Raw genomic sequence first — 23,198 nt, 5'->3', positions numbered from 1 at the left:
TTTTCTGTTACTTTATACTTCTTCTCCACTAGCCTACTTTTTTCCCCAAAGCTTTAGTTACTAGTTACTTTTCAGAATAAAATAGTACATATAAAACATATGATCAGTTAATAAAATATGATGCGTTGCTACAGATTAAAGTACCAAAAAGTATGTAAAGTAGCTCCACCTCAACCAGCTACAATATTAAAGTACTCCTCATGTTAATGCATCAACAATAATGTTTCAATAATATAATAATAAAACACTGATAGGCCACACAATGAGTACTTTCACTTTTGATACTTTGAGTACATTTTGTCCCAATACTTTTGTACTTTTACTCAAGTAACGTTTTGAATGGGGGACTTTTACTTGTCTTCATCTTCTTTTACTTGTAATGAAGTATTTTTAAAGTGAGGTATGTTTTTACTTATGTAAATTATCTAAATACTTCTTCTGCCACTGCCAATAAGTAGCTATATGAAGTGCTACTTAAAGACCCTCTCCAGACATGGTTTAAGACATGTAAAAATATTGCCTAGTTAAGAATTCTTAAAATTAGATCTACTTCTTCTCCAGCATTCAAACATCATATTCAAAATCTATGAATATGCAAATATTGTTAATTTCAAAAGTTTAATTATTGGACGCAAGATGTGTCCCACTTCTCTGTTTCAAGTTTCAAGTAACATGCCAAAAAACCTACAAGATTAACATTCTGCTCACATGTTAATGCATCTATAATAATAATAGTAATCCAGTAATATAACACATACAGCAATAATGCACACTGAATAGTGTCCATAACGAGTACTTGAGGCTTTAACTTGAGCTTTTAACGTTTTGCTGCAAACACTTTCCCTTCAGAATGCAGGACTTTTACTTGCAGGAGTATTTTTTAGATTGTGATATTACTACTTTTATTTAAGTAAAAGAATCACGTGGTTGACCAACGTTACAGCTTTTCCATCGGTTCTCTCATTCACGTGGCGGCCTCCGGTCCGTTTTGCCGGGAGTTTTCCGTGACTTTCAGCCCCGCTTAAGGACCCGGTGTGCCTCAGAAAAGCGACGAGGCTTAACAGGAATCAAAGCTGTCATTCTTGAGCTCCGGGCTGCGCCGCACACGAGCCACTCAACACACTTCACTGTGCGGGAGCGCAGTTGACAAAAAGCCCGTGTTTTTAGCGGCTCAACTGGCCGCAACCGGATCATATGACTCGGCATATCCGCAATGCTCTTAGACCTGCTGATGGCCAGCAGTGGCAGCGCTCCACAAGACCAAAAAGCCAAAGGAGTTTAACGGATGTGTTGCTGCGATTATTCGGCCAAGTATCTTTATCCCACATTTAGATTAGCTGCTAATGACGGAGGGGAAAACCTCGTTGCAAGAAACACAAGGCCACGTAACCCAAGAACAAGGGCCATTCCTGTGTGAGGAAACAGATTTAACCACAATGCAGCATGGACTCGGGCATAATGTAACTGCAGTCAGTGTTGCTGCTGGTTTTGGACACTTGTTACCAGAGATGGAAGAGTATTTAGATCTTTAAGTATCAATACAACAATATAAAATACTTCAAAGTAGAGAGGTATTATTAGCTAAATGTACTTAAAAGTATCAAAAGTAGAAGTGCTCATTATGCAGATAGGCCCCTTTAAGCATTATTATACGATATATAATATAAAATTATTATTGCAGATACATTAACATGTGAGCAGCATTTTAAAGTTGCAGTTGGTCCATGTGGGACTAGTTTCACATAAATCGATAAAACTGCATCATATTTTACAAGATCAATTATTTTTGATACAAATGATAATCAGAAATGTAACTAGCAGTTGTCAAATAAATGTAATGGAGTAAAAAGTACAATATTTCCATCTGAAATGTAGTGAAGTAGAAATATAAAGTAACATAAAATTGACATGTACTTAGTTACTTTCCACCACTGGTTGTTCCTCTCAGATTAAACTAAATTATCACCAGCATTACAGCACATCCATCTGTAGGTTGTTTCTGACCTACAAATATTTATTTGGGCTTATGCATTCAAATTTAAGGATTACATTACTTCACAGCAAATGCATTTCTAATTGGCAAAATTCATCAATTCATCACTCATAATTCATAAAGGAGACTTTACCATTATGAGCAGTCACAAACCTTTAACAAATTAAGTTAAACATCAATGGAAAATGACAACAAAGCACATTAAAAGCTTTATGCAGCCACATAAAACACTGACTGGAAAACAGGCAACATCACAGTGTGGTACTTTGGAGCGCTCTTACATTATGTGTGTTATGTCTTTATTTACGCCCCCATCCCCCTCCATCCCCACTGATGTGCACCCCCTCTTCTTACAGCAGATACATGTCACCACTAATGGACATCAAGTGTTTCCTTTTTGCTGCTCTCTTCGGGACATACATTAGAGACAGAAAACCCATTTCTCAACCCATAAATACAGCACATACACACATTAGCTCACTTGCACACACGCGCGCACACACACACATGCACACACTGCATTCAAGCCACTCACTCTTTCTAGTGACAGTGAACAACCTGAAGATTGTTAACGAGTTGAAAGGAAGGAGAGGCCAGGATGTGCCTGAGGGTTACGAGCCTCCCATGCAGCAACATGAACAACCATCTGATTAGTAGTTTGTTACAACTTGATTCCAACACAGGTCCCGCTGAATAAATATCTAAAATGTCACAAAAGTAAACCAAATAAAGCAGCTCTTAAATTATGGCAGAAAGAGGCAGATTCAAACACAGTCTGTATACAATTAGTATTTTTTTGTTTATTTTGCTAATAAATCTATGAAAATATGAATTCTGTTTTGTGTTCCAACGGCATTTACTACATTTTGAGAAGAAGGTTTTAAGGATATGAAAGCAAATGTTTAATGTGCCCAAAGCATTTCACTTTCACTTTTATTTATCTAGATCCTTGAAGTCCTCTGAATACTGATTGGTATCACAGCGTCCTGAAAGCAAACAGGGAACGCTGCTGTTGAGTCCTCTGCGTTCATGGAGGTCAGTCAGACCTCAGGGACAAGATGGTGAGGGGCCAAATCTCCCAAGTTGTAACTTTGAATAAAAGAACGCCGTCCTCCATGCTAGCCATCACCTGTCTCCTCTTCAGCTCAGTTTGTCCTGGATGTTTATCAGACTGGTGTAAGACTTTGCCCGTTTGGCTGTAAAGACACAGAATTTACATTACATTATTACAAAGTACTATTAAATAGTACTGTGTATTCAGAGCAGAGCCGCACTGCGACAGAAATAAAGACAGAAGTTAGTCAAAATGGTCCATGATGGGCGGCAGTCGACTGGATGTGACAGTCATGGAGATACTAGAAAATATGAGCCTATACAGCACGTGATGTTACACTGTCAGGTGCAATGGAGGATGTTCCCCTGGGGCTGGTTTCACAAAGATATATAAACTGGTCTGTGGTGTTAGGCCGCTCTTAACTCTGCTCTTAGATTAGTTTAATTCAGGTTTCACAAAAATAAAGACTAATGATAACAGATGACTACAGACTAAACTAAAAAAAAAAAGACTAAAAAAGAGCAAAACATGGCTCCTAATTTGTGGTTTGCTAACAATGTTGAGGAGCAATAAGAAGGGAAACAGTTTTTTGCAGCCACAGTAACCTGTTGGATATACAGCAGTGAGATCGGCAGTTGTTTTTGTTTGCCAAGGAAACGCTCCTGAGCCTGACGCTCTGCTACAATAAGGAACTGCAGCAGCTCAGTTTTTTGTATTGTTACACTCTTGAATTTTCCCAGTAAAATGTCATTGTAACTTTTGTATTCTTCCAGAAGGCAAACATTTTCTGTTAAGAGTGGACAGAGCTGACCTGTTTGATGCAGTTGCTCAGTCAGCCATGGTTTGTATTTTGAAAGTCTTTAATTTACCCAGAATTCATGGCAAGTTAGTCCAAATTAAGATCAAGAACTAGACAGCTTTGTGCAACAGATTATGATGTCTATCTGAAGTCAGACTATTAGTTAGATTTAAGTCTATCTTTGTGAGGACAGCCCCTGGACATTGACCTGCATAAAGACCCTGAGACCCTCAGTAAATTGGCATGCCATAATCATATATATGAAATATTCATTTTGCATTAAGTTTATTTTAGTTATTTATCTTTATTTCATTTGTTTCTGCAACACATTTAAATTCCAAATTCATTCGGCTTATAATTCTCAAGTAAAATAAGTGTTTTTCCCGCCTGTGGATGAAGGCAGATTATCTGCACATGACTCGACTGTCTGAACCACTCTGAAATTTGGAAAAAATTTGGAAAACAAGTTCTCTTAAATCACTCGTACGTGCTGTACGAGTGATTTAAGAGAACTTGTTTTTTCCAAATTTCCGAACAGATTTGTAGCACACAAATCTGTTCGTACGAGTGCTTCTTGCGCGAGGCCAAATGTGTTGACCATCACAAGCCATTTTAAATTTTTTTGTACACTCAACAGCTACCCCCCCCCCCCCTCCACCCAATACCTTAAAAACGTTCCTATCCTTCTCAGTCTTGGGAAAATGCCCTCTGATCGCTCAAGGCAACCATCATCCACAAACACACACAAAAAAAAACCTTGTCTATGATTCAGAGGTTTGCAGGAGCCAACCCCACAATGCTTTAGAACAACCTAGAACACCCACCCCCTTCCTACATCCCAGCCAAACCCCAATATCACAGTCAGTCAACTCCCCCCCTCCACAAAGACCCCAAAACCCCGTCAAAAAATCTCTCTGTGTGACAATGGGCGAATTAAGCTGGTTACTCACGGTGTATGAGCTTGCGTTTCTTTTGTTCAGAGTGAAGGAAGCTGCTCAAGTAGAAGATGATGGGCAGAAAGAGCATGAAGCTGGACACAGCGATGACAGGCACCGTCTCCTCACGGGGGAAGGAACAATTGAAAGTCTTACTCCACAGTCTGCGGGTCATATTCATCTGAAACGAAAGTGCCAAAACGCAACATAAACTTGACCACAATTATAGCACAGTGTTACTATTAATTCGACCCTCTTAGGTTTCTGTTCTCAAATACTGTATTTAGGGTTATTTGGTACAGGGATTCTACATCTTGCAATGCAAGGAAAGGATTCAGGAGCATAGTCCTGCAACCACGACAAACAGCTTTTATTAAATATTAATGAGTTTCTTGCATTTCTGATCACATTCCTGAATCGAAGTTCCAAGCTCAATTTCCATTTTTGTTTTTTGCCCACTGTGTTGAAACAGCAACCACTGAGACACTGTAAGACCAGAACTAAACCATGGAAAAGAACATTTAATTTCATAATAAAGGCTAAAATATCGATTTATGAAAAAGCAAAATGGGCATAAAGAAAAATCACACTTCCTGTCTCTACACAAACCACTGACATCAAGAGCTGCAACATTTTAATTTTGCTTCAGTTGAAATATTAAATAATGAAATATTATCAATGTGTTTTGACAAAAAAGGAAAAATAAATGTTGGAAACACAAGTTCCAACGTACTTTCCAAAGCTTTCAATCACATCTTCTTATTCCTCAGTGGATGGAGTTGCTCAGTATAACACTAAATTAATAATCATTATACTACTACATACTATATACATATAATACTATTCTTTATTATATTATCTTTATATACTATTACACTAGATACTATAGTTATTAGTATAACTGTTATTATTCACAGTACACTGAGCAAATCCATCTGCTGAGGAACGTCACAAGATGTGGTTGAAAGCTTCTGAAACAACAAGTAAGTTTGATGTTGTGTTGTTTTCAAGGTCAAGAGTGAACTTGGTCCAACTTTTGGGGACTACACAAACATTTCCTGAACACATTATCTTGTCAGCAGCTAAAAGTGGGTGGAGACCCTTCTAACTGTCCTTTAATGTCTACAGATTCCTCTAGGGGGTGCAGCTTTCTCTCTTCCCATCTTAAAAGAGGAGTTCCTGACATACGTACTGCATCCTCTATGTCAATACACATAGTCAGATTCTTCTCCATGCTGCTGTACAGCACATTCAGGTCTTTGTAGGTGTTCTTACAGTTTTTGCACAGCTCTGAATGGTTCCCCTGTGAAGAGAAAGGGACAACAGACATCACAGTTAGCTTCCCAACATACACTCATAATAGATAGACGGAAAACAACACCTAATTAATGGTGTACCTGTTGATACTTCTCAAAGCAGGTGAGAGTTTGGTTGAGGGTGGTCATGTAGTACAGCGTGTCATTTTTCAGGCTCTGGAATCCTACAGTGATACAGTCTGCACAACAGGGAATAAAAACAATCATCAGTTAGGTCTATTTATTCAATCAAAGTGGACAAATGAAATCAGATGCACAATGGCATTTTATGATGGTTTCACCTTTGTAACGTTGATTAAACTGCACTTGGATAATAAATTATTAATTTAAGGCATTTTTCAGCAAAAGATTCCATCGTTCCACCTTCTTGATTGTAAGGATTTGTTGCATTTCTTTGTCTTATGTGATAGTAAACTGAATATCTTTGCGTTTTGGAGTGTTGGTTGTATAAGCAAGCTATCTGATAGCATCACATAGGGGTTTAGGAAATTTTTCAGGCCTTTTCCACTATTTTCTGATATTTTTAAAACCTATAGACTCAATGATTAATCAATTACTCAAGAATGAAAATAATAATTAGTTGTAGCCCTACACAAACCAAGCACTGACATTCTCCTACTGGCAATTAACAGTGTCTACCAAATCTAATGCAATCAACACGTAAAGTCACAAGCTGCTATGATTGACATTGGGTATCCCGATGGCTGAAGAGTCTAGCCAATAAAATGAAAGCCACGTTAACCCTAACCAATCAACATCCAGTGTGTCCACTGCCCACTTTAATTAAAAGCAAAACACTAAACCAAACTGAATGCTGCCTCTTCTTGACCCTGCACTCTGACCTCTGAGGTCAAATGTGTACCCATTTGTGTAAGTCAGACAAAAGGCACAAATTTCCAGTTACACAGACAGAATCCCAATAATTCAGTTATGTCTAGTTCAGAAACCATTGAGGGTTTTAAATTCTTGCAGATGACTTACGGTCACAGTCAGATTTTCTCCAAAGGTCCTTCAGGTTGCTGTACAGCTGATAAACCAGCATCAGCCGATCACTGCGCAGAAGGCTGTCCCTGCAGCTCACATTACCAGGACCCATCTGAGGACACACAGGCACACTTTATCATGCACCCAATTACCTTCTATCTGTACAGGTGTTACACCTGTTTGTGTTCCATTTTGATTAACAGACCAGCTAAAAAAAAACGTGTTCCTCAGCTTGCTATTGATAGCGAGTAAAGCAGATGAATTCGTGTTTCCTCAAATTTGTCACCACCAGTCAGTCACATCACAAGACTCGTGACTCAACTGCGGATAAACAAGGCCTGTCCTCTTTATGCGAGCAGACTGGAGACAGGTTACTGCAAACTAAAACGCAGAAAATGACTTTATATTTGGCACGTACCTTGTCTGATGATATGTTCATGTAGATGTCCTTGAGACTGCCATAACTGGAGAAACAGTTTTGGCAAACTTTAACAGGTCGGGCAGCAGGCACCAAGCAGTTCACATAGGCGACATACCGCTGTCCAAATATGTGAAGCAGATCGCTGCAGTAGTCACTTATCTCCAGGTCTTCAGGGAAGGAAGACAGCAGATTAAGGGAGAAGATGGAATCCACAGCAGACTTAAACACAGGCGAGTTAACCACAGCAGCAGCAGCTGGGCTCGAAGACGGGATTTGTTTCAGTTTGTCCGCTGAATCTGAAACGGTGAGGTTTACTCCATCGCTAGACACAGCAGCGTAAATATGTAATACTAACAAAACCAAAACCGAACTGTTTTTGTAAAGAGACATGGTCGAAAACAGGATTATTGCAGCTACTCCTCTTCTTTCACTCTAAACAACCCATGATTTCCTGGTTTTCTCCCAACGTGTTCATGTGATATGTGACGTAATCTCGCGAGAGCACGTCACCGGTATGAGCTCAGTCCTGCTCTGTATTACTGTACAGCTTCCATGATAAAGAATTACATATTAAACAACATAGCCGACAATGTAACTTTTGAAGGTATATTTTAAGTATAGAATTTAACTTTTGAAGTTCATACTTACTGTATATTTTAGTAGTATACTAACTTTTGAAGTTTGAAAATAGTAACATCTTACTCTTAATTGGTTTACATTAATTTGACTTGTTTCATGCTTTCACTGTAGCCTACGCCTGTGTGCCTATACGTTTTTTTTCCTCACAAAGTCTGCTATTTATAGTACTTTTGCCACTTTTACTGGGACAAAAATAAATAAATAACAGTTTATCTTGTTAAAAAATGCCCTTTATAGTGGCAGGCTATATTATAATAATTTTAGTAATGTTAATAATCGTAGTATAAACTACATTAATCCTAATATTGAAGGGTGTTTCACTTCAGGATCACCTGATCAGGATCCATTATCAATTTTTGATATTTAAAGAGAAACTATCTAAATAATAACAGTTTGTACACTCACTCACTCACTATCTAGGCCTATCCATCTATCTACATAACACAAGTTTATCACATAAGACACGGAAGAGTTGATGCCATTTACCCTGTAGTGTAGGTCACTACCTACAGTTTGTGTAACGGGGGAGTTACAGTGCGTGCGTGCACGTGCGTGCGTGCGTGTTGGAAAGAGATAGCCGTTCCTCCCGGTCTCCTCATTATTTACGGGTTTTTGACACCATACAATTTCGCAATGTGCGCTCGGCTCGGAGCAAATGATTACGGAGTCAAAGTAAACGATTTGGGCTCCAATCCTGATTGTGATAATTGTCAAAAACCCCCTCGAATCAAGCAACCGCAGTCAATGGTCGTTAATGTGAAATTAGTGGCTCTTGATAACTTGCAGGCCGCATCAATTCCGCAGTCATCAGAGCCTAATGAAAATAAGGGGGGAGAGAATGCGCGCAGCATTAGCGACCTATTCTGATGCCTGAGCACAACTCCAGTGGTAAACATGGATTCTGGCCTCTAATGCTCCTCTCACTGCACATGGCACCGGCAGCTCATTAACTCTTCTTCTCTTGACCAGAGTTCACCTAATTGTTCAGATGTTCCCCATTCCTTCATTATTCTCTAGTGTGGCTCTCAGAAAGAAGACGTGATTACAACCTGAACCCCTTCAGGATCCTGCTTTTATCGTTTTGTGCAGTTATGGATGTCCACTTGGTTACACCTTAACTGTTAAAAAGTTTCACAAATAAAGACAAAAAAAGCACACGTCTCTCATATTATTATTATTATTAATAATAATAAATGTACCAATGAAACGTATAGGCTTACAGGGGAGTCTCAGCCTGCACGGATCACATTATTCACAAAGTTTTGGATGTCTTTCCTCTGCGGGCTAATCAGCAGAGCACCAAGTAAAATCGGCATATCATTACTATTTGAGATGACCGTTATTGTCAGATGGCAGAAAATGCCTTCATTAGCATGTGATAGATAGGGAAACCAAGAGGACAAAAATCACTAATTAGGCCCATAAATTAGATGACGGTGATGATGAGAGCCCTTCAGGAGCGATGGCAAGACTCAGTCCAAGAAGCTCCTCGTGATTTGGCGCACGATATACAGCATAACCATGCAATGAAGAAACTGGTCAGAAGAAGATATACCTATTGATAATTCAGACCAAAGCTGTAGGCCCCTATAAGTCGTCGTCCCCCCCCCGCACAAAAACCCATCCCCCTTTAGGGCCATAAAGTACTCTGATCTTTTACTTAAGTACCAATAAATCATTGTAAAATATTGCATTAAAAGTAAAAGTCCTGTAATCAAAGTAAGCTATTTATTAGTCCAGTGGTTCCCAACATAGGGGTCGGTCCCCCTCAAAGGGGCACAAGATGAATCTGTTGGGTCACGAGATTATTAATTAAGAAGAAAGAAACAAAGTTCTGCTGCACACATTTGTATTCATTTCATTTTACTTTTCTCTAATCTTTGTTTTTTTGTGAAATAGTACATCCTTCTCTTTTGGTGTCAAAACATTATTCAAACAAAACCATTTAAAAAGTTTAGAGGGGAAATCACTCTTTGGTGGAACTGCTAACAACTCATATATATCTGGAACATGACAAGGGGCCCCAATTTATTTTATAAACTTTATATTATTTAAAACCTTAATCTGAGAAGTGACTATCAATTGTAGCTGTTAGATAAATGTAGTGGAATAAAGTAGTAAATAAACCAAAGATGCAGGCTCCTATAAGGATGAAAAATCTTTGCATGAAAATGTGAGAGTATTTTCAAATCCTTAAAACGTGATTTTATTAGCTCTGCACCTGTAATGTCACCTAAAGATAATTTGCGTGCTCGCCCAATTTGGGGTTTGAGTCCTTTCCGTCCTTGTGAAAGTCTCTAACTGGACAATCACAAAGGGGTTAACTCAAACCGGTTCAGGCTTAAACTTGGCTCTTGGCGTGGGGAGAGAAAATAGCTGTAAAGTTATGCAGAAGTTATTCTTCATCCTTCGGGCCGTCCCTAATCCGCCAAAAACCTCATTCTTTCATCGGAGAACTGTGCCTCCTTTCTTGTTCCCCCCTCTCTATACAACATAAAGTCAGACTGCATTAAATGGTTATGTCGGGATGGGAGAGGGGCTTTCTTCTTCCCCTTTTCTCCAGAATATTGCCCTTTTCGTCGTGTGAGTCTCCCAACCCGCAGGGACCCCCATATTCTTCCCTCCGCGTCTGACTCGAATCACAAACTAACCCTGATTTTCACCACTTTGCTGGGAATTGCGGGGAGTGATAATAGAGATTTCGCTTTCATTTTATACGCTTGACTTGGTTATTGTTGCTTTTCTCCTCTCCCGTGATTCTCCCCTTTTCCAGGGATTAGCCCTGACTTCGCCCGCTATACTGGCCGCCGAAGTGCCCCTGAGCCCCGGGATGACAATTGATGCAGCTCAAGGCAGGCCTATTCTGCGCCTTTGAAAAGGACCGATCTGAGTCGGGTTAAAATGAGGGAGTTTTAATGGAAGAAACGGATGCTCCTCAGTTTGCTTCCCACACATTAATTGCCAAATTTTCTAACAGTTTTTCTGTGGGATGATATCGTTGACAGAAATGTAATATAATAAAGACAACTGTTTATTTTCATCTTATGTAGAACACAGACCTACAGACTGCGTGATGATGATGATGATGGTTAGAGTGAGGTTAGAGAAGATGATGAAGCTGCTGATGATGGTGATGTCAAGGGTGATAAGTGGACAATGATAAGATAAGTATGATATGTAGGATGATGATGAAGAAGAAGATGATGACTATGATCCAGTTATCATGATTAGAATGACTGTGATGGTAGTGAGAGTAAGTATAGAGATGCTGATGAAGATGATGATGACAATGATGTATGGTGGTGGCAGTGGTGGTGCTGATGATGAGGATGAGGAAGATTATGTAAATGACAAGACAAAAATGCTGGTAATGATAGTGATGATGATCAATGAGGAGGATGATGCTGAAGATAAAATCAGAATCAGCTTTATTGGCCAAGTATATTTACACATACAAGGCCGTCAATGTGCTTACACACAGTTCTAATAAATAATGTTTAAGATATATACACAATTAAAACAAGGACAACAAAGCTATTACAAAGGTAATAAACATATAGCTATGATGTACAGGCATTTATTTATCAATTATACATTAAAAATACAACAATTATAAAATATATATGTAAACAAAGATATTCACATACATATAAACAGACACACTTATGCCTATACTCATATGTACGTGAATTAAAAGTAAAGCCTTTGCAGTGGCAGCTAAAAGCTTATACAAAGACCTCTCCTAAAAACTCAAGGCCAGATAAACAGGGAGTGCGAAGAGTGAATGCATATTGTTTGGGTAATGTAAGTTACTTTATATAAATACAGTATGTGGTTTATGTACAGTATATACATGTATACAGGTCAGTGTACTGTATGTACAGCCTGCTTAGATTTGACAATAGGATTTCAGATGGAAGTGACATAATAGATGCATTATGCATGCAATTATGTATGCATAATGAAGTGATGAAGATAAGAGCAGTGGTGGAAAGTAACAAAGTACATTTACTCAAGCACTATACTTAATTACAATTTTGAGGTACTTGTACTTTATTTGAATATTTCTATTTTATGTAGCTATATATTCCTCCATATTTCAGAAGGAAATATTGTACTTTTCTCTCCACTGCATTTATTGGACAGGTATAGTTACTAGTTACTTTTCAGTTTAAGATATATAATAACCTAAAGCTGGTGCTTTACAACCTTTTTGCTTGTGGTCACTTACAGTAAAGCAGTGTCTGGTTGTGGCCCTTTGTCATGTTTCAGATGTCTATGAGTTGTTAGCGGTTTCACCAAAGACGGATTTCCCCTCTAAACCTCTCACACGGTTTCAGTTTAATAACTATTCAAGCCTCAAAAAGGTAAAACTCTCCAATATTTCACAAAAAAGCAAAGAATAGAGAAAAGTCTGAAAAATTATTTATTTTGTGTCCTCTTAGCAGGGGCCTGGCCCCATAGGTTGGAACCCACTGGACTACTAAAATAACAATATAAAGTTGTAAAAACTAGCTTCACCTCCACCAGCTACAACAGTAAAATGCTGCTTACACAGTGATGCATCGGTATCAGCAATCTAATAATGTCACATATAATCATATATCACACACAAGGACCGTTTTCTGCAGAATGAGTAATTTTACTTGTGATACCTTTTTGCTTATCATATTTCTATACATGTACTTAAGTCGGATTTTAAATGCAGGTCTTTTACTTGTATTTTTATTTTATTTTTATTTGTACTTTTACTTAAGGAAAAGATCAGAGTAGCCTACGTCTACAGTTTTGGTCTGTGGTCTTTTTTCCCCAAATGATCAATAGGTATAGCTTCTTGTGTCCAGTTAGTTCATTGCGTGGTTATACAGTATATCGTGCCCCAAATCATGAGGAGTCTTGCTTTCACTCCTGACATTTAACATATAATACTTCTATACTTTTGCTTGTAGTATTTTTACAGTGTGGTACAGTATCAAAAGTAAACGTGCTCCTTCTGCAGAAAAATGGTCCCTGTCAGTGTTTTCCTATTATATCTGATGTTTCTGGATTAATATTACTGCTGCATTAATGTGTATGTTGCATTTTACGGCTGTAGATGTTTAAGGTTGAGCTAATTTTAACTACTTTATATACTGTTGGGTCATTTAATCTACAGCAATGCATCATCTTCTATAAGATCATCATAAGTTTGTAGCGTTGCTGTCCTGTGAGAACCACATATCTCTAAAAAGTCAACTTTTCATAAGCTCAGACAAACAGCCCTGTTTTCAGCTTTGTGATGATGCATTTTCCAGCTAATCCAAGGGGGGCTTTTAAAAAGTTTATTTAGCTTAAGAAATAGGAGACTTTTCTCAACCCATAAAGGAGCACTTAATCCTTCAGTTTATAAAAATAATTAAAATTCAAAATCACCAAATTTGGAGATACATGGTTTTTACTGGACAGGAAGGGTATGAAAAATTGTAATCTGAAAAGTAACTAAAGCTGTCAGATAAATGTAGTGGAGTAAAAAGTACAATATTTGCCTCTGAGATGTAGTGGAGTAGAAGTATATATTGCATAAAATGGAAATACTCAAGTAAAGTACAAGTACCTCGAATTTGTATGTAAGTACAGTACTTGAGTAAATTTACTTAGTTACATTCTGCCTCTACTAAACACTGCAGCAGTTTGAAACACCGTGCTCATCACCAGCACGACGCATAAGAAAGGGCTTCATGTATTTCCTCTGTCTCCTCCAATCAGGCATCTCTGCGGCACTGTGAGAAGTTAATCTTTGTTGACGGTGTGTTGTGCACTCTTCCGTGGGCCGGTTGGGTTGGGATCTCTCCTGCAAAGCCCCGGCCTGTGCTCATATAGAGGGGGATAATTACCAAACACGCAGCCGACAGCAGCGACACAAAAGCCGCTTTGACTTCCTCACTGCTGGTCGCCTCCAGGGGATGGTCCCGCTCCCTGCTCACCCTGCTCACCCAGACCACTTCTCATCACTCCTGAGAGGCAGAGACGTCTTGTTCCATAACAAGACATGAAACTGACTTCTTTCAGCTCCAGTGAACTGGACATAAACCCCGACTGACAACCTCCAGTGCCCAAACAGAACAGGGAGAGGACGGGTGGGCCAGGACAGAGGACAAGAGAGGGGTGGGGGCGGCACAGGGCACTCTAAATAAAGTTGTTATTCACTTTAATCTTACATCTTTGGGGGAAAAACACACCAAAGCAACTTTAGTCGAAAACTGATTTGTCCTGTTCCAAAGGACCAACTGTGCAACATTTGCATTTTGACTGTTTTTGATCTCTTTCACAGATGTTTGTCAACTTTTTATGTCCCTGATGAGTAAATTTATCATTTCTCTCGGAGCCACCTTCCCCCTCTCAGAGCTCAGCGCGTTACAGCAGTGAGAGAACGACATGCTGTAAATGTAATGGGCCGGGACTGATTGTTTCTGACAAGCAACAAAACACATTGTCCCTCCCCTCAAATTAGTCCCCCGGGAGGGGGTGGGGTGAGGGGTTCATGTCCCAGGAGACACATGGACAGGACAGCATGCCAGCACATAGCATGAACATGCATGTGACTTTCAGCACCTAACTGGTGCTTTTTCTTTGCTGTTTACTGGTTCCTGTGATTTAGTACTATATAAAAGTGGCAATTATGGTAAAGAAACAGTTTATGCTTAAAAAGGTGGGTAAACATCATTCCCTAAAATCAAACCATTACTTACAACTATAATATGGTGCTGCTAGAAAATCTTAACAAGTCACTTAAGGGGTGGATTCAGTGAGTAAGCTTGTTTTCGTCTTTGTAAATCAACTTAATACAAGGTTATCTTCTTGTGACTATCAGATGAAAATCAGCAACAAATTCTCACTTTTTTCAAATTCTTTCAAGTTTTTAATTGCACTGAAAGTAAACACATGAATTAACTTCTTTAGAAATTATATTTTTGAGACGAAATTACTTGTTGAGACTTTCGTTGAACCACCAACACAACATCATTTTCACTTTAAAGCATTAGGTTTAATATTGGCTACAATATTTACTTCTTCTAAAACTAAATTTAAATGTACCCTTACATTTGACATTCTGCATGCATGCTTAAGGCTTAACAAACTTGTTGAATGCATTTTTTACCCCATAAAACATTTAACAAACAAGACTCTTTTATGGTTTGAACCTGTATTAGTTTGTGGGGTTCTTCTTCTACTCACCTTCTGTAGTCACTAGAAATGTGCATCGTGTCACCTCTGTGCTCTCGGCGTAAATGTGCTTAGATGTTCACGAAGAGATAAACAATGCAACAAAACACTGCTCTACAGCATCAATGGTGGACAAAACCTCCACAGGGTACCAGGTATAAAGTTACAGTGAAGTAGTGTACAAGCTGCATTAACATTTTTCTCCTATACGTATCGTTACATTTAGAATAAAATCATAAAAAAGACAGCAACAAAACCCTGAAGTAGAAGTAGAGAGAGTGATGGAGCTGTGTGATTTAAAATTGAGTTTCATCACAGGAAATTCTAAGTTCTAATTTTTGTTTTTTCAAAAATAAGGCAATCAAGGTTTAAATATAGAATATTGTTGACACAACATAAAAGCTGATACTCAAATAGACAATAGTAGTAATAGTAAATAGTAAAAGCAGCACTACAGCTCCATGTTATCCAGCTATATTATTCATTGTGGGCCAGGGATGAATAGGTAGTTAGACTGTAAAGAAAAGGCAGTTAGCTAGTCAGTTAGCAAGGGGTTAGCTTTAAAGCAAGCCCTGATTTGTGAACGAGGGAGTAGGAGGAGTGGTGGAGGGCTTGGCGTTCAGGAAAGCCTCTCCTGGGCCAGAAGAAAAGGATTTGGCCCAGATGCAGGCAGCGATGTTAACTTTGAGTGGCCCCTGTGGCTCAAGCTCAGTACCCCCTCCTTCTTACTTCCCAAGCCCCCAGGTTGCCTTTGCATGACATCATCCCCAAACTATGCCCCCATACCCATGTGAATCTGAGCTGTCACAATCGGCAGCCCCCATTAAACTGTACTGCCCTGCAAACCCATACGTTACCCCCACTACTTTCCCTCTCTTCTTCTACCACCAATCTCCTCCCTTCTTCTTCTTTTTTAACCCCCAGAAAGGCATTGTTTGAGTCAGGGCTTGATCAAAAAACTGTTGCCCGCCAACCACAGGGCTTTCTGTAAATTCAATAAGGCCACCTTAAAGATTTTCCTAATTAATGGATGACATCTTTGGCTGGAGGAGAGGCTAGGCATTCTGCTCCAGCTCGCTCTTTGTTCGCTTCCTAATTAACTTTCCTAGGTCACTCAGGTCCCCGCAACCTGAGAGTGAAGAGCCCCCATTGAGGAGGGAGTTGTAAACTTACTTTTTTTGCCTCGGCACTTAAAAGGGGAAAGCAACTATAGGGAACAGAAAATATCCTATTTAAGTCCTTTGTGAGTGAACTGCTTGCACATGTTCCAATAAAGGAAGTCTTCTAAATAAGCTGCCATGTTGCTCTCCGCTCCCCCTCTTTCTCCCTTATCCCACCTCTTTCACTCCCAGCTCCACAGAAAGGTTATGAATGATAGCTCTGGGTTGAGGGGGGTAAAGGGCCAAAGGACAGCATCTGGGCATTGTGGAATTGTGAGCATCTGAAACTTTGAGGGAATTTGAGGATGGGAAAGCACTGAGCTGCTGGGTGGTGGGGTGGATGATTGAGAAAATGTGGTGAATATGAGAAAAAAAAACAAGTGCCTCTTTGCCCTCATCATTGTTTGGGTGTTTCTAAAGGACCCCATGTCTCCCAGCTGCTTTCATCACTCCTCATCTTTATCTTTCAAAGTTAAAAAAAATAACAGCCCCACGGAAGCACAACTACATATGAAAGGTCTGTTACTGCCATGTCCATTTCATGACTTAAACTGGATACAGATAGAGACAGCATGCATTGTATTGTCATATTTTATAATAAGCAATGATCTAAATTTAGTTGAGTGCTTAATTTGTTACTTACAAGTGTAGTTTTAAGCATAGTCCTAATATTTTTACTGCAAAGCAAAGACATTTATCCCCTGAGCAATACGCACCTGCATTAGTTTTAATCTCTGATGGTTTGTTACACAGTTGACAATAAAGGAGCATATTTGAGATGTCCTGGTAGCTATTTCTGTGTGTGTATGGTAGCAATGAAATGAAGTGGTCAGTGAAATATTCTGTATATTTTTTGAAAATATTCAATGACAGTCTTTAACACATGAGGACATTTTGCAACAATTCAACACTTTACTTTTTTAGCAATGCCTCAAAGTAATCAGTGATTAGAAATTCAATTTAGAAGGAAACAGGCCAATGAATACTACTATAAGGTACAAGGTGATTTATTTATCATTATACAACACAAGGTTGTACAACAAAATTAAGTTAGTAGCCCCTTCATGCTACACACATACAATATATATATATATATATATATATATATATATATATATATCCTACAGTTATTTACATATATACATATACGTATACACCCAGGAAATAATTCAGTGCATTTTTTTAATTTGCATCTGGGCATGCAACATCTGGCTCCCTCATTACACTTGTAACCATTCAGTGAATGAACAGTTTGTCAAAGATAACAGTAAAAATTGCAGTTTAATGCAAATGCATATACAATATGTTTACACCACCATTACCTTTGAGACAGTGTCCATTCATCGAGTGGTTACAGGTGTAATGAAGAAGCCAAATGTTGCGTCACAAATTCTCACATGTGATTTAAGCTTACAATTTTTCACTTGTCTATGTGATTGTCCATCCCTGAGGACGACCAGTGTGCAGTCAATGGGCTTTGGGCTTATTTGTAATCATGTAGCCATGATAATATAGGCCTTTAAACCTTTGGACTTGACCAAAATGTGGCATCTCTACTGAACTCAGTGCTGACAGTGTGCGGGAATTCCACTTTTATCCTTCACACAATTTAATTTTCTTACGCACTTGTCTACCACGTGTGCATTAGTTTAACTTTTGCACTTTAACAAAGCACTGTTGCTTGACTTTTTGGAGGATCCCACCCGACTTTTGTGGACAGTAGCGTAGCAGACATTGGAAGCAGCTGCCCATCAGATCCAAGTAAAGCTTTTTCTATGGTTCTCATTCCAATTTAGAGTAAATTTGCTTATATACATTTTCAAATACTAATCTCAGTTGACTTTACACTGAAAACATCTTACAGCAAAATTACAGCAATGTTGTCCTATATTTTATTAGGTTTAACTAAAACGACCACATGTCCTACATTTCCTATCATCTGGTGTATGGTACTATATTCGCAAAGTATATTGTTCACTCACCCACAAATGCCACATGCTCATCAATATTCTCATCATGTCACCTGACACACACTCATACACTGACCTAGATCTGCTCTCCAAAGAGCCTCATCACACACATTATACCCCAGTCTGAATACAGGCAAGGTCACATGCCCTGATTCTTTCAATAATTCACCAGTCCCCTGTATGTCTGGGTGTGTATTAAGACCCGTGAGGTGAGTGTGAGGCTCCTGATGACAGCTCCTGTGCTGCAGGGTCCCCGAGGGTTAATGACGAGTGGAAACTGTGACCCCAGACCGTGCCCGTTGAACCTGACCGGTGGAGCCAGCAGGATAACATCAGGAGAAGCAAGACTGACTGCTGAACAGAGCAGGATAAACAGCAGAATGACTGTCAGAGTGACTCCAGGTGAACCGCTGCTGTGGAAGGAGCTGATGACAACCATTCTCTGGTTAATCTGTCTGACGGCCGCGACCACTGTTCACACTGCTGCTGCTTTCTAAAGACAAGTCATTTAGAAGGTGTGTGTGTGTGTGTGTGTGTGTGTGTGTGTGTGTGTGTGTGTGTGTGCATGTATGGCACATATACACGAAACTCTCTTTTTCTGATATGCCACTGATGGGCAGCAAACTGTTAAAGTCCCCCTCCACTCAAAAATGTGTTGATTATTGGTTTTATTGTTTATTATTATTGATGTTTGAGCATCACTGTGCAGAATGATGTCTGTGCAGAGTTTGACACTAAACACGTTCACGTTCATCCACTGAAGGGGGGAAAGTTTCTTTGTGATCACCTTAAATCTGAGCTTAAGACATGTACCTACGAGCATCACAACTAGTCTGGAGCCAATCATGATCCAAGTGCGATGTGGAAACTTGAAATGAAAAATATTTGCATATTCATAGAATCTGGATTTTTCAATGAGGGAGGAGTAGAGTTAATTTTTTTGTGGATCAGACACAAAATATTATTCCAAGCAAAGTATTTTTTTATGTATTGAAACATGTCTGGAGGGGACCTTTGAATTATGCAATTCTACTGTTACATGAATGAATATATGTGTCCCATCATTCATACGACCTCGTGGGACAGGTTAATCAGCAACAAACCAAAATTCTGATATGTAAATATAATAAGTGAGTATAATCAGTTGTAAAAATTATATAATTTACAAACTTTGATTCCTTATCACATTGAAGATGCCTAAAGACCGAAGATCAATTAACTAAAAACTGCTTGCAGTCCTCAAATGATAGATAAAGTTGAATAAAAGTAAGGTATTTAGGTGGAATACATTAGTGTAGCTTTGTGAAAAGTTGCCTAAGATGTGATGTCTCTGTGCCAAAGTTTTGACATCAGATCAGAGTTTTGCAGTCACTCCAACATTAATATTCTAAGCAAAAACTCAGCTATCTTCTACTGAACATGTTTAAATCACATATCGTGTCTCACAACGTGCATGCAGACATAGAACATTTGAATAACGCAACATAGCAAGTGTAAAATGAAATTACAGCTGTTTGTTTTATTTGTAAACTGTTTTTACAAAGTTTAACCATTTGTGTTACCGTCTTTCTCTGTATGTAAACTTAAATTCACAATACAGAATGAATGAGTGTAATAAGGGTATGCTGATTCTTGTCTGTTATAGATTAAGCCCTTGTTATTCATAAATGTTGTGGGAAATATTGTTATCATTATTGGTGAATGACTGAGCAGTAGTGGAGGGTGTGATGGAAACTTATTTGCATGTTATTTCTTTTTCATTCTTTTTCATTCTTTCTACAAAAACACACCAATCCAAAGGATCACATTTTATAGGGACAACACTTATTTCCAACATGTGAAAAGACAGCATGAAATACATTAAATTAAACAATATAGTTTTAAAACCAAAACTACACCAGTGCAAACTGAACCAAAATCAAATAGCCACATCAATACACCTAAATACAACAAAAACAGATCAATAGCTCAAGTAAAAATGTCATTAATAACCTGTCACCTTATTCCACAAATAAGCTCCAACCTGAAAGTAAGTTTTGTTTTTGTCAACTTCATATTTAATGATTTCACAGTAAGGCATCAGTATAAAATTACATACACTTCACCCACAAATCTAGTCAACATAGTCAAATCCTGGCACTTTCACACACCACATGCAGGCTGAATATCAAATGAACTGTAGATACATTGATCACATCGCAGGCTCTTTGGCTCTCACATGTTTGTCTTTGCAGTGTGAACAGACTAAGCCCCTCTACTCAGCTGTCATAATTTGTTAACGAGTCTTTTCAGGGTGGGAAAAAAGAAAAAGAGAAGACAGAAAAAAAGAAAAGAAGGCCCTTCATGAGTGACTGAAAGCAGAGGTCCATCCAGAGAGGGAACCCAAGGGCGACATCAGACCGATTTCAGACCAGCCCGTGATGGCATCTCTGTATATTTTAATATTAATGACCCCGGCCGCAAAGCCGCCTCTAAGCCTCCAACAGGTGCCCCAGCCCCACTCGAGTTTGAAAAACCGGGATCATTCAACATCCCACTATCCACCACCACCACCGGGCAATAAAGACTGCAAATGAGGAGGATGAAGGCAAAGAGGAGGAGAGAAAAAAAAGCCATAAAGAGTGGAAAGGGAGTTAGAGAGTCAGCCATCTCTTGCAAATAAGTTTTTGAGTCACTTTCCCCAGCTGAAACACGGGTCGATATTTCCCCCCCTCCCTTGAGAAAGAGATTGACTTTTGTTTGGAGTTTGTGAGAAGTGGGAATCAGAAGCAGGACAATGGGACTCCCCACGGTGAGAGGCTGAGAGGAGCCATCTCAAATCAGTCAGCCAGAGGACTGACTAATCCGTCCATTGTCCCTCCCCAGCCACCGGCCGCACATCAACACATTCGCCCCCCATTGTCCCCCACCCTCATGCAGCGGGATTTGCTCTCCCCAACAGCCAGTTTTGTCCAAGGCAGTTCGAGCGGAAGTTTCTCACTGACAATTTGCCCCAAATAGATTTGTCAGAGCGTCCAACTGCACCGCACCGACTTGTGGGTTTCTGGGTTTGGGTCCTGGTCCTGGGTTTTTTGGGGGGACTCTTCCATGGTGAGGTCTTTGCGTGTGTGTAAATGTGTAAGTGTGCACAAGTTTGCATGTGTGCATGCAGAGGTGGAGGAGATGGTGTGGTAGTCCTGAGGGATTGGGATCTCACCTTGGGAAATCGACTGTGTGGTGGGTTCACTGTAACTGCTAAGAAAACCTGACACTTGTGTTTCTTGATGAGTAAACTCCTGTATGGCCACACCCACTGGGGCCACCAGCAGTGGTGGAAGAAATATTCAGATCCTTTACTTAAGTAAAAGCGCTAATATCAAACTGTAAAATTGTACTTGTACTTCATTACAAGTCAAAGTCCTGCATTCAAAATCTTACTTGAGTAAAAGTATGTACGTATCGTCAGGCAAATGTACTTTAAAGTATCAAAAGTAAAAGTACTCAATGCAGAAAAATGGCCCCTGTGAGTGTTACATATATATATATACTATTTATTATTTCATTAGATTATCATTACTCATGTATTAATGTGTAAGCAGCATTTTACTGCTGTAGCTGGTTGAGGTGGAGCTGACTGTAACTAATGATTATTTTCATTATGGGTTAATCTGCTGATTATCTTCTTAATTTAATTGATTAAGTTTTTGGTTTGTAAAAAGTCAGAAAATAGTGAGAAATGCCAGTACTAAAAGAAATACTCAGGCCATTCATCGAGTTTGACTCACTGCAGTATAACTAGATTAGGTTGTCTTTAAATGGGTTTGTTATCATGTTGGGTGAAATAAAGAGCAACTTTATTCACTAAAACCTGGGTGTAAAGATAAAAACAAAATGCTAGCACAGATGCTACAAAAAAATGTCCACTTGTCCTTATCTAATAGGAAGAAGTTGCACAGGACAAAACAGACTCAGTGGTATTAAGGGAAATGCAAATTGAACATATATTGATCAGTTTTTCTCTCTTACTGGGTTCAATTCAAGTCAATTTACTTTATTTCACAAGGATAATCCACCCAGTCAACACCACTTATGGAGTCCTGGGGACATATAATAAAACAAATAATAAGACAATTAAAACTCATTAAAAAGTCATTACAGTCTGTTGATCAAGTGTTCAGATTTCAGTTTCCATTTGAAAGCCAGTAGATTAGTTTGTCATGATTTAGCTTTCAAATAAAGGCTCCAATTGCTGACGGTTTTGACTATTTGATGTTTCTATATAAAGTTAAATGCTTCCTAGGCCTCGTGGGAGAACAGTTACAATACTGGCTCCTGATTGGCTGAATTCACCGATCTGTCTGATTGTCAGGATCGGAGCAATTACTGGATTAGGGGACTCAGGCAAGATCACACCCAGTCCTGAAATGCTGGCTGCAGAATGGATTAATACACTTATTTTAAATTTGAACTCACTAAAACAATAATCAAATGTGAACTGTATCTTAATAAAATATCTGTGATTACTTATAAATCAAGAAGTTAGGCCCCTTTAAATTTGGAACAAGCACGCAGTCAGGTAACCTGCATCTATTTAGTGACGCCTGTTGTAGAACTGTCCGTGGTGCTGAAATCAGGCTGCATATTTTTCGCTTAATTGGAAAGTTTTTATCATATTTAACACTATCACGTATTAATATGATGTAGGACAGTTGTTGTAGCCTTGTTGCCTTTTACGACATGAAATC

General features: G+C 39.0%; 1 protein-coding gene across 1 annotated transcript; it reads right to left on the bottom strand.

Annotated features, from left to right (window-relative positions):
- Positions 1-1,981: 1,981 nt before the first annotated feature.
- Positions 1,982-7,986, bottom strand: ostm1 (osteoclastogenesis associated transmembrane protein 1). The gene is made up of 6 exons (XM_044169733.1): positions 7,500-7,986; positions 7,079-7,193; positions 6,179-6,276; positions 5,974-6,084; positions 4,797-4,962; positions 1,982-3,189 (listed from the first exon to the last, which is right to left on the bottom strand). Exons 1-6 carry the CDS (start codon positions 7,890-7,892, stop codon positions 3,134-3,136), a joined length of 939 nt encoding a protein of 312 aa, XP_044025668.1. The 5' UTR covers positions 7,893-7,986; the 3' UTR covers positions 1,982-3,133.
- Positions 7,987-23,198: the final 15,212 nt, after the last annotated feature.

This window comes from Siniperca chuatsi, linkage group LG16 (assembly GCF_020085105.1).
Source record: "Siniperca chuatsi isolate FFG_IHB_CAS linkage group LG16, ASM2008510v1, whole genome shotgun sequence".
Classification (NCBI taxonomy): Eukaryota; Metazoa; Chordata; class Actinopteri; order Centrarchiformes; family Sinipercidae; genus Siniperca; species Siniperca chuatsi.
Note: the sequence above shows the minus strand (reverse complement) of the source record. Positions and strands in the feature narration are given on the sequence as shown.

Coding starts and splice junctions, on each gene's coding strand:
- ostm1 (XM_044169733.1), bottom strand. CDS start 7,892: ATGTCTCTTTACAAAAACAGTTCGGTTTTGGTTTTGTTAGTATTACAT. Junction 4,963..5,973: donor GTATTGACATAGAGGATGCA/GTACGTATGTCA, acceptor CTTTCGTTTCAG/ATGAATATGACCCGCAGACT. Junction 3,190..4,796: donor GAAACGCAAGCTCATACACC/GTGAGTAACCAG, acceptor GTGTCTTTACAG/CCAAACGGGCAAAGTCTTAC.